A 12,413-nucleotide genomic window follows, 5' to 3' on the forward strand; every position below is an offset into this window, starting at 1 on the left:
AGTGACGTCACATCGACGAAGCCTCCATATGAAAACAAACGGGGATGCGACGGATATAAAAGCAAGAGGCAAGATCAAGGCGCAATGTTATGATGAGTAAAGTATGTCCCAATAGTATGCCTACAGTAGGCAATAATCTAGTTAGGATGCAGTAGGCTACTGCATCCTAACTAGATTATTTTTATCGTCGGATGTAGAATAGGAAAAAGAAAGAGTATGAGATTCGGAACGCAACCAGAGTTTGAGCTGCAAACACTCTGAAAGTGTTAATACAGACACATATCTGATAGTTTTGCTGTCTACTAAAATTATGGATCTATTTTGTATTTTTTGGTGGGATGTAGCTCAGTGTGTAGGGCGCTCGACCCTCAACTACAGGGTCGGTGGTTCGATCCCCCGTCTCCCCGCCACATGTCCAAGTGTCCCTGGGCAAAGAGACACTGAACCCTAAATGTCTCCTGATAGTTAGCTTGCACCCTGCGTGGTAGCTGCTGCTGCTATCGGTGTATGAATGTGTGCTCCAGTTGTAAGTTGATTCTGCTCAATGTAATGTAATGTAATGTAGGCAGTGGTGAAGTGGGTAGGGAGGTCGCCTCTGGAGTGCAGGGTCGGAGGTTCGATCCCCCGTCTCCCCGCCACATGTCGAAGTGTCCCTGGGCAAAGAGACACTGAACCCCAAATTGCTCCCGATGGTTCAGAGAGCACCTTGCATGGCAGCTACTGCCATCGGTGTATGAGTGTGTGTGTGAATGGGTGAATGTGGTAAGAAATGTTAAGCGCTTTGGGGCCGAGAAAATCTAAAAGCTAAAAAGCGCTTTATAAGTCAAGTCCATTTAAACCTGCAGTGTGTAGAATGTTGGGTTTTATTTCCTAGCAGTTTTTGTAGAAAGTAATTATAATATCCACAAGTACATTTAATTTAGTGCATAATAGCTGAAATTTTTTTTTTGAATTATTATTTTTCCCCTTAGAAAGGGTCTCATATATGTCCATATTTCTGCATATCTTGGACCAAGGCCTAGTGCCGACATCTTGAAAGTGTCATAGTTGGAATGTCATCAGGTGCATTGTTTAACATTTAGAATTGCTCTTGTCCTTGAAGGCCACTGTAGCTTCTGTTATTATTCTAAAGGGTTGGGGTTACCCAGGGAGCGTTGCATTCTAGAACTTTGTAGAACTTTCTTGATGATGTCATATTACACACTGCACCTTTAAAGTTATTTTTCTTTTCTCTCTCCTCTGTCAGAACCGGGGAAACACAAACAGAGGAAATGCGATCGTCCCGTTAGCGTTCCGCCCTCCAAGCCTGTGGTCGACCCGCCGGGCTCTAAAAGGTACAAAGATTTCACCATTTTCTTTTATCTGTTAAAGCTGGGGTGGAGGATTTGGGGAGAAAATGGCAGTTGGGATAGAGATTCGAATCCAAATACCTCAACCGCTCCACTTGTTCTCTTTGGTCCCTCCCCTATGGTCCCTCCCTGACACGCTCTACACCAACAAAGTCGTGCCAAAGTGAATGGACAGTCCCAACAGCCAATAAGAACAGAGAATCTGAGCCTCGCTCTGATTGGTCAAAGTGTACAGCTCATGTTAACTTTGACCAATCAGAAATCACATACCCCAGCTTTAATTCACATACTTCACATTTGCTGAGGTTTAAGGTTAGAGCTCTTTGTGCTGAAGTGTCCTTGAGCAAAACGCTGCGTATATCTGGAACAAACTCCCAGAAAACTTGAGGTCTGCTGCAACTCTCAGCTCCTTTGAATCAAATCTTTTTTTGTAGAAAGTAATTATAATATCCATAAGTTCATTTAATTTAGTGCATAATAGCTGAACATTTTTTTTTGAATTATTATTTTTTCCCTTAGAAAGGGTCTCATATATGTCCATATTTCTGCATATTTTGGACCAAGGCCTAGTGCCGCCATCTTGAAAGTGTCATAGTTGGAATGTCATCAGGTGCATTGTTTAAAATTTAGAATTGTTCTTGTCCTTGAAGGCCACTGTAGCTTCTGTTATTATTCGAAAGGGTTGGGGTTACCCAGGGAGCGTTGCATTCTAGAACTTTGTAGAACTTTCTTGATGATGTCATATTACACACTGCACCTTTAACCTGTAATTTTTTTATTATTTAAATGTTTTATTTCCATTCATATTTTTCGATAGCTTTTCTAGTTTGTCTATTCTATACTTGATGTATTTTAATCTTGATGTATTTCATGCCCCTGTAAAGCACTTTGAATGGCCTTGTGTCTGAATTGTGCTATAGAAATAAACTTGCCTTGCCTTCCTTTGTGCTGGACAATCTATTGGTTTACCACAGTGTGTCGCAGCGCTAGAGTTGCTAATAATAGCATAGAATAACTATTTTACCGTCATTGTACTTCCATACAATGAAAGTTAAGTGCACTGTCGGAGCGGGGCTTTCAGTACAAAACAAATATATAAACATGCAGCAGTGTACACTTAAGGGGTGGTAGGATGGCCTAGAGGAAAAGGTGGCCGACCAGTAACCATGAGGTCGCTGGTTCGATCCCCGGCACCGGACAGGAGGGTGTTAGTTGTAAAACTAGCAGAGGCTGGTATTGCGTCTACGGTGCCCACCATCTCTACCATTGTGTCCTTGAGCAAGACACTTAACCCCAAACTGCTCCAGGGGCGCTGTACTGCGGCTGACCCTGCGCTCTGACCCCCTCCGAAGTGTGGTAACTTGAGAGGGGATATGCGAAAAGACGAATTTCAATGTGCCTTGTGTACAACTGACAAATAAAGATAACTTAACTTAACTTAACTCCCATGCATACTATGACACACGTTCACTTTCATTTATTGAATTTGATTTAACAGTGGAGATTTTAATCCACATACGCTTGGCCCTTAAAGGAATACTTCACCCATACGGAACCGGCGTTCTATCATTATAAAATCGCTATTATAACATAATGAATGAGGTTTTTCTTCCCTCAGTCTTCCCTTGGCCCATCTGTCCTGTTAATCCTAACCCTACATTTTTACTACTGTGATGTCACACTAGTAAAATGTAGGGTTAGACAGTGAGACAATAAAAGTGAGTCTTTCTGCCTTTTCTCAGGCTAGGATGAACCGATTTCTAAAATGTTTGCACATTTATACTACTAGTACATAGGATCTCAGAGTTCAGTACACCTTCATATTTCCACCGGTGAAGTACCCGTAGGTCTTAAATACAGAGGTTTATTGTGCACACAGTCACACATATCACTATTCTGTGTGTTTTGCTGGTGCAGACACTTACTCTGTGGTTTGTCGTCCAGGTGATTTGACTTTGACACACCTTCCTCTGATTGGCTCGGACAACCCACCTGACATGCCCGTGGCCAATCAGAGGTGAGTGTGCTCTGTGTGTGTGTGTGTGTGTGTGCTTGTGTGTGTGTGTGTGTGCTTGTGTGTGTGTGTGTGTGTGTGTGTACTGTGAACTGTATGCGTGTGTGTGCTTGCGTGCGTGTGTGCATTGGAGTTATGTTTTCCTCTCTGTGCAGTGTGTGTGTGTGTGTGCAGTGTGTGTGTGTGTGTGTGCTTGTGTGTGTGTGTGTGTGTACTGTGAACTGTGAACTGTATGCGTGTGTGTGCTTGCGTGCGTGTGTGCATTGGAGTTATGTTTTCCTCTGTGTGTGTGTGTGTGTGTGTGTGTGTGTGTGTGTGTGTGTGTGTGTGTGTGTGTGTGTGTGTGTGTGTGTGTGTGTGTGTGTGTGTGTGTGTGTGTGTGTGTGTGTGTGTGTGTGTGTGTGTGTGTGTGTGTGTGTGTGTGTGTGTGTGTGTGTGTGTGTGTGTGTGCGCACATGACTTTGAAGTTGGATGAAGTGACACATGCGTTGCAAAGAATTCATGAATTTCTTTCTTTTATATACTGTGTGTGTGTGTGTGTGTGTGTGTGTGTGTGTGTGTGTGTGTGTGTGTGTGTGTGTGTGTGTGTGTGTGTGTGTGTGTGTGTGTGTGTGTGTGTGTGTGTGTGTGTGTGTGTGTGTGTGTGGATGGTATCGTTAAGGTTTTTATTAGGGGTGTCACGACAATTCTCCAATGCATTTATTTATTCATGCATTTAAAAATTCAGTTAAATTCTCCATCTTTATGGGCCGCCCTTAGCTCAGTTGGTAGGGCGTCCCCCCCATGGGCCTCGGCCAGCAGCAGACCCGGGTTCGATTCCAGCCCGCGGTCGTTCTCTGCATGTCACTCCCCTCTCTGCCCCATTTCACCTCTGTCTCTACACTATCAATAAAGCATAAAAATGGCAAAAAAAAAAATCTTTTATAGAAAAAAAAATTCTCCATCTTTTTGTGGGTTTTTTGTTTCAGGTGTCCACACAGACACACACACACACACACACACACACACTCTCTAACCCTCTGTCCCCTCTGTAGGTGTGTTATGTCGGGGTTGGACGTGGAGGCGTATCGGTCGTCGGCTCATGACGGCTCCGTGTCGTCGGGCTTCAGAGCTCTGTACGAGGAGAGGCTGCTGCTGGACGTCACGCTCATGATCGAGGAACATCACTTCCAGGTGACTACTGATATAACTAAATACACCCATAAACACACTTCCAGGTGACTACTGATACAGCTAAATACACCCATAAACACACTTCCAGGTGACTACTGATACAACTAAATAAATACACCCATAAACACACTTCCAGGTGACTACTGATACAGCTAAATACACCCATAAACACACTTCCAGGAGACTACTGATATAACTAAATACACCCATAAACACACTTCCAGGTGACTACTGATATAACTAAATACACCCATAAACACACTTCCAGGTGACTACTGATACAACTAAATACACCCATAAACACACTTCCAGGTGACTACTGATACAACTAAATACACCCATAAACACACTTCCAGGTGACTACTGATATAACTAAATACACCCATAAACACACTTCCAGGTGACTACTGATACAACTAAATACACCTATAAACACACTTCCAGGTGACTACTGATATAACTAAATACACCCATAAACACACTTCCAGGTGACTACTGATACAACTAAATACACCCATAAACACACTTCCAGGTGACTACTGATACAACTAAATACACCCATAAACACACTTCCAGGTGACTACTGATATAACTAAATACACCCATAAACACACTTCCAGGTGACTACTGATACAACTAAATACACCCATAAACACACTTCCAGGTGACTACTGATACAACTAAATACACCCATAAACACACTTCCAGGTGACTACTGATATAACTAAATACACCCATAAACACACTTCCAGGTGACTACTGATATAACTAAATACACCCATAAACACACTTCCAGGTGACTACTGATACAACTAAATACACCCATAAACACACTTCCAGGTGACTACTGATACAACTAAATACACCCATAAACACACTTCCAGGTGACTACTGATATAACTAAATACACCTATAAACACACTTCCAGGTGACTACTGATATAACTAAATACACCTATAAACACACTTCCAGGTGACTGCTGATATAACTAAATACACCCATAAACACACTTCCAGGTGACTACTGATACAACTAAATACACCCATAAACACACTTCCAGGTGACTACTGATACAACTAAATACACCCATAAACACACTTCCAGGTAACTGACACACACACACACAAACGCACACACGCACTCACAAACACAAAGCACAAACTAACTCACACACGAACGAACGAACGCACAAACGAACACACACACAAACGCACACACACACAAACGCATGCACGCACGCACAAACAAACTCACGCACGCACAACGCACGCACTCACTCACTCACTCACTCACTCACTCACTCACTCACTCACTCACTCACTCACTCACTCACTCACTCACTCACTCACTCACTCACTCACTCACTCACTCACCCATACATGTTTCTTTTCCTGGGTCAAGTCTGGGTCTTTTGATGTGAAAGAAAACAGAAAAAGTCTTAACCTGTTTTTTTATTTTTATTTTTTATTAAGGAAAATGTGACATGTTACATTATTGTTTTCTTTAACAAATTGGGAACAATGAACATTGTATCTGCATTGAAAGATAATATGGAAATAAATTATATATAACATGATCAATAGTTTTCTAAATAAGACAGTAAAATGTATTGTGTACACATTCTGGTTACAAGTAAACCACTAATGTAAACTCCACTCAAAAAAAGTAGCAGAGAATAAAAGTCATAACCTGGCTAATGTTAACATATCATCTAAAAACAGTATTATTCAGGCATTGGCCAAGCCTGGGCTCAGCTCTGTCAGGTTCTCATCCTCACTCTGGAGACATTGGAGGGCATCTTTGTATACTGCAAGTGTTGTATGCTGATCTTTTATTTTATTTGTGTTTTTTAATCTGCATGCATTGGTGTGCTTTTTGTTGTTATTTATGTATTGAGTCTATTTTTTATACATTGTACTATGGATCTTCATGTGTCCTGAATAAAATCATATATATCCATGGTTCTTCCCCAGGCGCACAAGGCTCTGCTAGCCACCCAGAGCGATTACTTCCGTGTGATGTTCACGGCAGACATGAGGGAGAGAGACCAGGACCGCATCCACATGAAGGGGCTCACGGCCGCCGGCTTCGGACACATCCTGAGGTTCATGTACTACGGGTCTCTGGAGCTGAGCATGCCCACTGTGCAGGAGATACTGCAGGTAATGGATGGGTGGATGGAGAGATAGATAGATAGATAGATAGATAGATAGATAGATGGATGGATGGATGGATAGATAGATAGATAGATAGATAGATAGATAGATAGATAGATAGATAGATAGATAGATAGATAGATAGATAGATAGATAGATAGATAGATAGATAGATAGATAGATAGATAGATAGATAGATAGATAGATAGATAGATGGATGGATGGATGGATGGATGGATAGACAGACAGATGGTTAGATGGATGGATGGATGGATGGATAGACAGACAGATGGTTAGATGGATGGATGGATGGATGGATAGACAGACAGATGGTTAGATGGATGGATGGATGGATGGATAGATAGATGGTTAGATGGATGGATGGATGGATGGATAGACAGACAGATGGTTAGATGGATGGATGGATGGATGGATAGACAGACAGATGGATGGATGGATGGATGGATAGATAGATAGATGGATGGACGGACGGACGGACGGACGGACGGACGGACGGACGGACGGACGGACGGACGGACGGACGGACGGACAGACAGACAGACAGACAGACAGACGGATAATGAACTCTCAATATACTCTCAGGAGGAGTGGGCGGTGCATTTCAACGAAACGTAGAATTGCTATGATTAACCGAGATTTTTTATTTTATTTTTTATTCAAAATGGCCACCCCTCCATCTTCACTATAGTTCTTCTTTCCCTTTAAAAGCAGTGATGTACGTGTTCTACATATACCAGTTTACAGAGTCTAGGCTTTATATTAACTTTGGATTTTTAATTGACATGCATGTATTGGGACACTGAATAGTATGGAAGTATGGGGATTGGAACGCAGGCTTAGGTTGCGTTCCGAATCTCATACTCTTTCTTTTTTCTATTCTACATACTACATCCGACGATAAAAATAATCTAGTTAGGATGCAGTAGGCATACTATTGGAACATACTTTACTCTCTTATTTCATCATAAGATTGCGTCTTGATCTTGCCTCTTGCTTTTACAGTCATATGAAAAAGTTTGGGAACCCCTCTCAGCCGACATTATAATTGACTCTGCTTTCACACAAAAAAGATAAAAGTGGTATGTCTTTAATTTACCAGGAACAGCTAAGTACTGGGATGTTTTCCAAACAAAGATTTTTTGAAAAGCAGTATTTAGTTTTATGAAATTAAATAAAATGTGAAAAACTGGCTGTGCAAAAATATGGGAACCCTTGTGGTCTTGCTGATTTTAATGCCTGTAACAGCATGTAAAACTGAGGACTTTAAACACAAAATTGGTTGGATTATGTTATTAAGCCTTGAACCTCATATAAAGGTCTGTTTAATCATGATAAAAGGTATTTTAGGTGCCTAAATGCAAGTTCTCTTTGACTCTCTGCAGAAGTGAGACAGAATGCGATCATCAAAACAGCTCCCAAAAGATCTTAAAAACAAAGATTATTCATTGTCATGGTTTAGGGGAAGGCTACAAGAAGCTTTCCCAAAGGTTTCAATTGTCAATTTCTACTGTAAGGAACGTTGTCAGGGAATGGAAGGACACAGGCACAGTTGCAGTTAAACCCAGGTCTAGCAGACCAAGAAAAGTACAAGAGCGGCATATGCGGCGGATTGTGAGAATGGTTGCACACAACCCAAAGATCACCTCCAAAGACCTGCAAGAACATCTGGCTGCAGATTGTGCATCTGTACATGGTTCAACAATTCAGTGCAATTTGCACCAAATCATCTGTATGGCCGGGTGATGAGAAGGAAGCCCTTTCTGCGCCCACGCCACAGATACAGTTGCATGGAGTATGCAAAAGCTCATTTAGACAAGCCAGCTTCATATTGGAAGAAAATGCTTTGGACTGATGAGACAAAAATTAAGTTATTTGGTCTTTATAAAAAACAGATGTTTTGGTGCAAATTGCGCTGAATTGTTGAACGATGTACAGATACACAATCTGCAGCCAGATGTTCTTGCAGGTCTTTGGAGGTGATCTGTGGGTTGTGTGCAACCATTCTCACAATACTCCACCTATGCCGCTCCTGTTTTTTTCTTGGTCTGCCATGCCTGGGTTTAACTGCCACTATGCCTGTGTCCTTCCATTTCCTGACAACGTTCCCTACAGTCGAAATTGACAATTGAAACCTTTGGGAAAGCTTCTTGTAGCCTTCCCCTAAACCATGGCAATGAATAATCTTTGTTTTTCAGATATTTTGGGAGCTGTTTTGATGATCGCATTCTGTCTCACTTCTGCAGAGAGTCAAAGAGAAGTGCAACTTGCATTTAGGCACCTAAAATACCTTTTCTCATGATTAAACAGACCTTTATATGAGGTTCAAGGCTTAACAACATAATCCAACCAACTTTGTGTTTAAAGTCATCAGTTTTACATGCTGTTACAGGCATTAAAATCAACAAAACCACAAGGGTTCCTATATTTTTGCACAGCCAGTTTTTCACATTTTATTTTATTTCATACAACCAAATACTGCTTTTCAAAAAATCTTTGTTTGGAAAACATCCCAGTACTTAGCTGTTCCTGGTAAATTAAAGACATACCACTTTTATCTTTTTTTTGTGAAAGCAGAGTCAATTATAATGCCGGCTGAGAGGGGTTCCCAAACTTTTTCATATGACTGTATATCCGGCGCATCCCCGTTTGTTTTCATATGGATGCTTCGTCGATGTGACGTCACTTCACGTGCGCACTGGATTGTGGGTCAGAATTGCCCAAATAGGATGCAGTTTTCAACACTAACAATCTTGGCCGGATGAAGTAGGACATCCGGGTACTTCTAACCATCCTATATCTGGCCACAAGAATCGGGACATCCTAAATCTGTTTTCTACATACTATATAGTAGAAAGTATGCGATTCAGAACGCAACCTTAGTTTCCCCCCTCTCTGTCCCTTTCTAGGCAGCGATGTACGTGCAGTTGACGGAGGCGGTAGAGTTTTGCTGTTCCTTCCTGTTGGCCAAGATCTGTCTGGAGAACTGTGCTGAGGTGAAACAAACACAAACACAAACACACACACAAACACACACACACTCACTCACACACACACTCACACACACACACACACACACACACACACACACACACACACACACACACACACACACACACACACACACACACACACACACTCTCTCTCTCACTCTCTGACAAACGCACACACACACACACTAACCCTCTCTCTCTGCCTGTAGGTGATGCGTTTACTGGAGGACTACACTCACTCACTCACTCAGGCCCAATCTAGATCCACCCCCTACACCCTATCCCTATCCACTATCCCTCCGTTTGCGCGTTCGCGAGGAGAGCCCGCCATATTGAGTGTCGTCCCAAACCACAGAGCCTCGAGTGTGAGTGGGTGATAAAGCCCTCGATCACCGAGTCTGCATCGATGGTGGCTTAGCCCTACGTTTGACACAGGTGTCCGCCAATCAATTAAGTCCGGAATGGAGGAGCTAACTTACAAATGAGAGTTCCATGGAGTTTGTTTCCCGAATTATAAATGAAACGTTCTCTTACCTCAAACAGACATTTGATTGTTTATTTTTATGCATAGCCCTAAATGACGGAACCAGAGGGTAGCCTACAATTTTGGAATTAACATGTTGTTTTACACTTGTTGATTTGATTATGCCACTTGTCTACCGTTAGTGTATTTTCAAGGCGTGGATAAAAGATAAAACGAAGCAGTTGAAGAAAATGCCCACAAGTTAATAAGGGACAGTGATTATTATTTCCTTAAATTGTTAGTAAGATTTGTGTTACTGTTAAAGCCAATGAGGGGTAGTAATAGCGGCGGTGACGTCAGTCAGCTGGAGCGCATGACTTTTCTTATTTATGACCACCTTTGCAGTGCATTATAATTTATGCACGCTAATTAACTGCCGCGATTCGCGGGTCGAAATGGCAGATTAACGTATCATGACAAGTGGAATACATGCTTTAGCAGACTATTGTTCTTTTCCCTGGTTGTGTATGCTGCTGTGCATGTAAACTAAAAGGATAATTAAACAGCGGATCACCCACCCGTTTTCTCCACAGACTGAGCTGGTAAAATTAAGAATATGCAGTTACAAAATGTTTAACAAAAAATAAATTATGCAGCCAAAAAAGCATGGGAGTGAGTTTGTTTTTATTCAATACTACATTTACTCTCACATGCGTAGCTTATGAATGTAAAGAGTGTTTCAGGTCAAATATAAAAGTGGTGGAATTTTATTTTAGGGTGAGAAATAAAGACTTAACAGTTAACTAGTGTCTCCAGGTTTCTTCCTGTTTCCGTCTGACAGAGGCGAGGGCTTGCCAAAGCCGCGCCGTTGTTATACCCTCCCCTTCATGATCGAGTGGCACTCCACAGCCGCGAGGGTGACTCCACAGCGAGTCACACTCGCTCACGGAGTGGGAGTGCATAGGGAGTCATTTGGGAAAGGGCCTCACTCACTCACTCACTCACTCACTCACTCACTCACTCACTCACTCACTCACTCACTCACTCACTCACTCACACACACACACTCACACACACACACTCTAACCCTCTCTCTCTCTGCCTGCAGGTGATGCGTTTACTGGAGGACTTCAGCGTGGGAGTTGAGGGCGTTCAGGAGCAGCTCGATAACTTTCTACTGGAAAACTTTGTTCCTCTGATGAGCAGAGCCGACTTCCTCTCCTACCTCAGCCTGGAAAGACTGCAGGTAGGGAGACAGACAGACAGACGGACAGACAGACAGACAGACAGACAGGCAGGCAGACACACAGACAGACACACAGACAGACACACAGACACACAGACACACAGACAGACACACAGACAGACAGACAGACAGACAGACAGACAGACAGACAGACAGACAGACAGACAGACACACACACACACACACACACTAACAGGTCTCCTTGTCCCTCAGGCGTATCTGAACAGCGACGCTCTGAGCCGGTTTCCAGAGATAGAACTCTACGAGGCCGTGACGTCATGGTTACGTCAAGACCGTCGCCGATGGAGACACACAGACACCATCGTCCAATCGCTGCGCTTCTGCCTCATGACGCCCGCTAACATCTTTGAGAAGGTGTGTGTGTGTGTGTGGGGGGGGGAGGTGTGTGTGTGTGTGTGTGTGTGTGTGTGTGTGTGTGTGTGTGTGTGTGTGTGTGTGTGTGTGTGTGTGTGTGCGTGTGTGTGTGTGTGCGTGTGTGTGTGTGTGTGTGTGTGTTGCATATTTTCTCTACAAGAGATTCTTAGTATTGAATAATTCTATCATCATAAATCAAAACTAAATTATCTTCGGGAACCTGGAACCAAACGTGAGACTAGAATATGTTTGTAAACCAAACTGTGGGCCCTGCTGCTGTAAACAACAACAACAGTGAAACAGTAACTTTTCAGGAAGCTTTCTAACTTCAAACAGTGTTCCAGGGATCTACATTTTACCTGTGAGGAAAGTTTGTTTATTCAGTTATGAGAATAAACCTTAGAAAATGTTTCTCTTCTCTGACACACACAAAGTTACATAGTTTTAACAATGTTATCGCATATTGCAATTTTCCTAATATGGGGCAGTTTTTTTTAAAATTCTTCTGTATACTTCAGTGTAAACTGTCCGACGAACCTCGCATACACAATGGATGGTTAAACCTGCAGTGTGTAGAATTTTGGGTTTTATTTCCTAGCAGATTTTGTAGAAAGTAATTATAATAT

The 12,413-nt window shown here is 42.4% G+C and overlaps 1 protein-coding gene across 2 annotated transcripts in view; it reads left to right on the plus strand.

Moving 5' to 3' along the window:
- Positions 1-3,346: 3,346 nt before the first annotated feature.
- klhl15 (kelch-like family member 15) overlaps positions 3,347-12,413 on the plus strand; it is a gene marked incomplete at both ends in the record, with an annotated part of 13,948 nt that continues 4,881 nt past the window's right edge. Inside the window, 6 exons of one of the 2 annotated variants that reach the window (XM_080050542.1) lie at positions 3,347-3,366; positions 4,398-4,536; positions 6,510-6,698; positions 9,620-9,706; positions 11,275-11,412; positions 11,626-11,787. In XM_080050542.1, the coding sequence (XP_079906668.1) occupies positions 3,347-3,366; positions 4,398-4,536; positions 6,510-6,698; positions 9,620-9,706; positions 11,275-11,412; positions 11,626-11,787 (735 nt within the window). Of the gene's footprint in view, positions 3,367-4,397; positions 4,537-6,509; positions 6,699-9,619; positions 9,707-11,274; positions 11,413-11,625; positions 11,788-12,413 lie in introns of those variants that run through there. The other variant, XM_080050541.1, reaches the window with a different exon arrangement.

The sequence above is a fragment of the Ammodytes marinus genome (assembly GCF_949987685.1).
Source record: "Ammodytes marinus genome assembly, chromosome: 21".
NCBI lineage: Eukaryota > Metazoa > Chordata > Actinopteri > Uranoscopiformes > Ammodytidae > Ammodytes > Ammodytes marinus.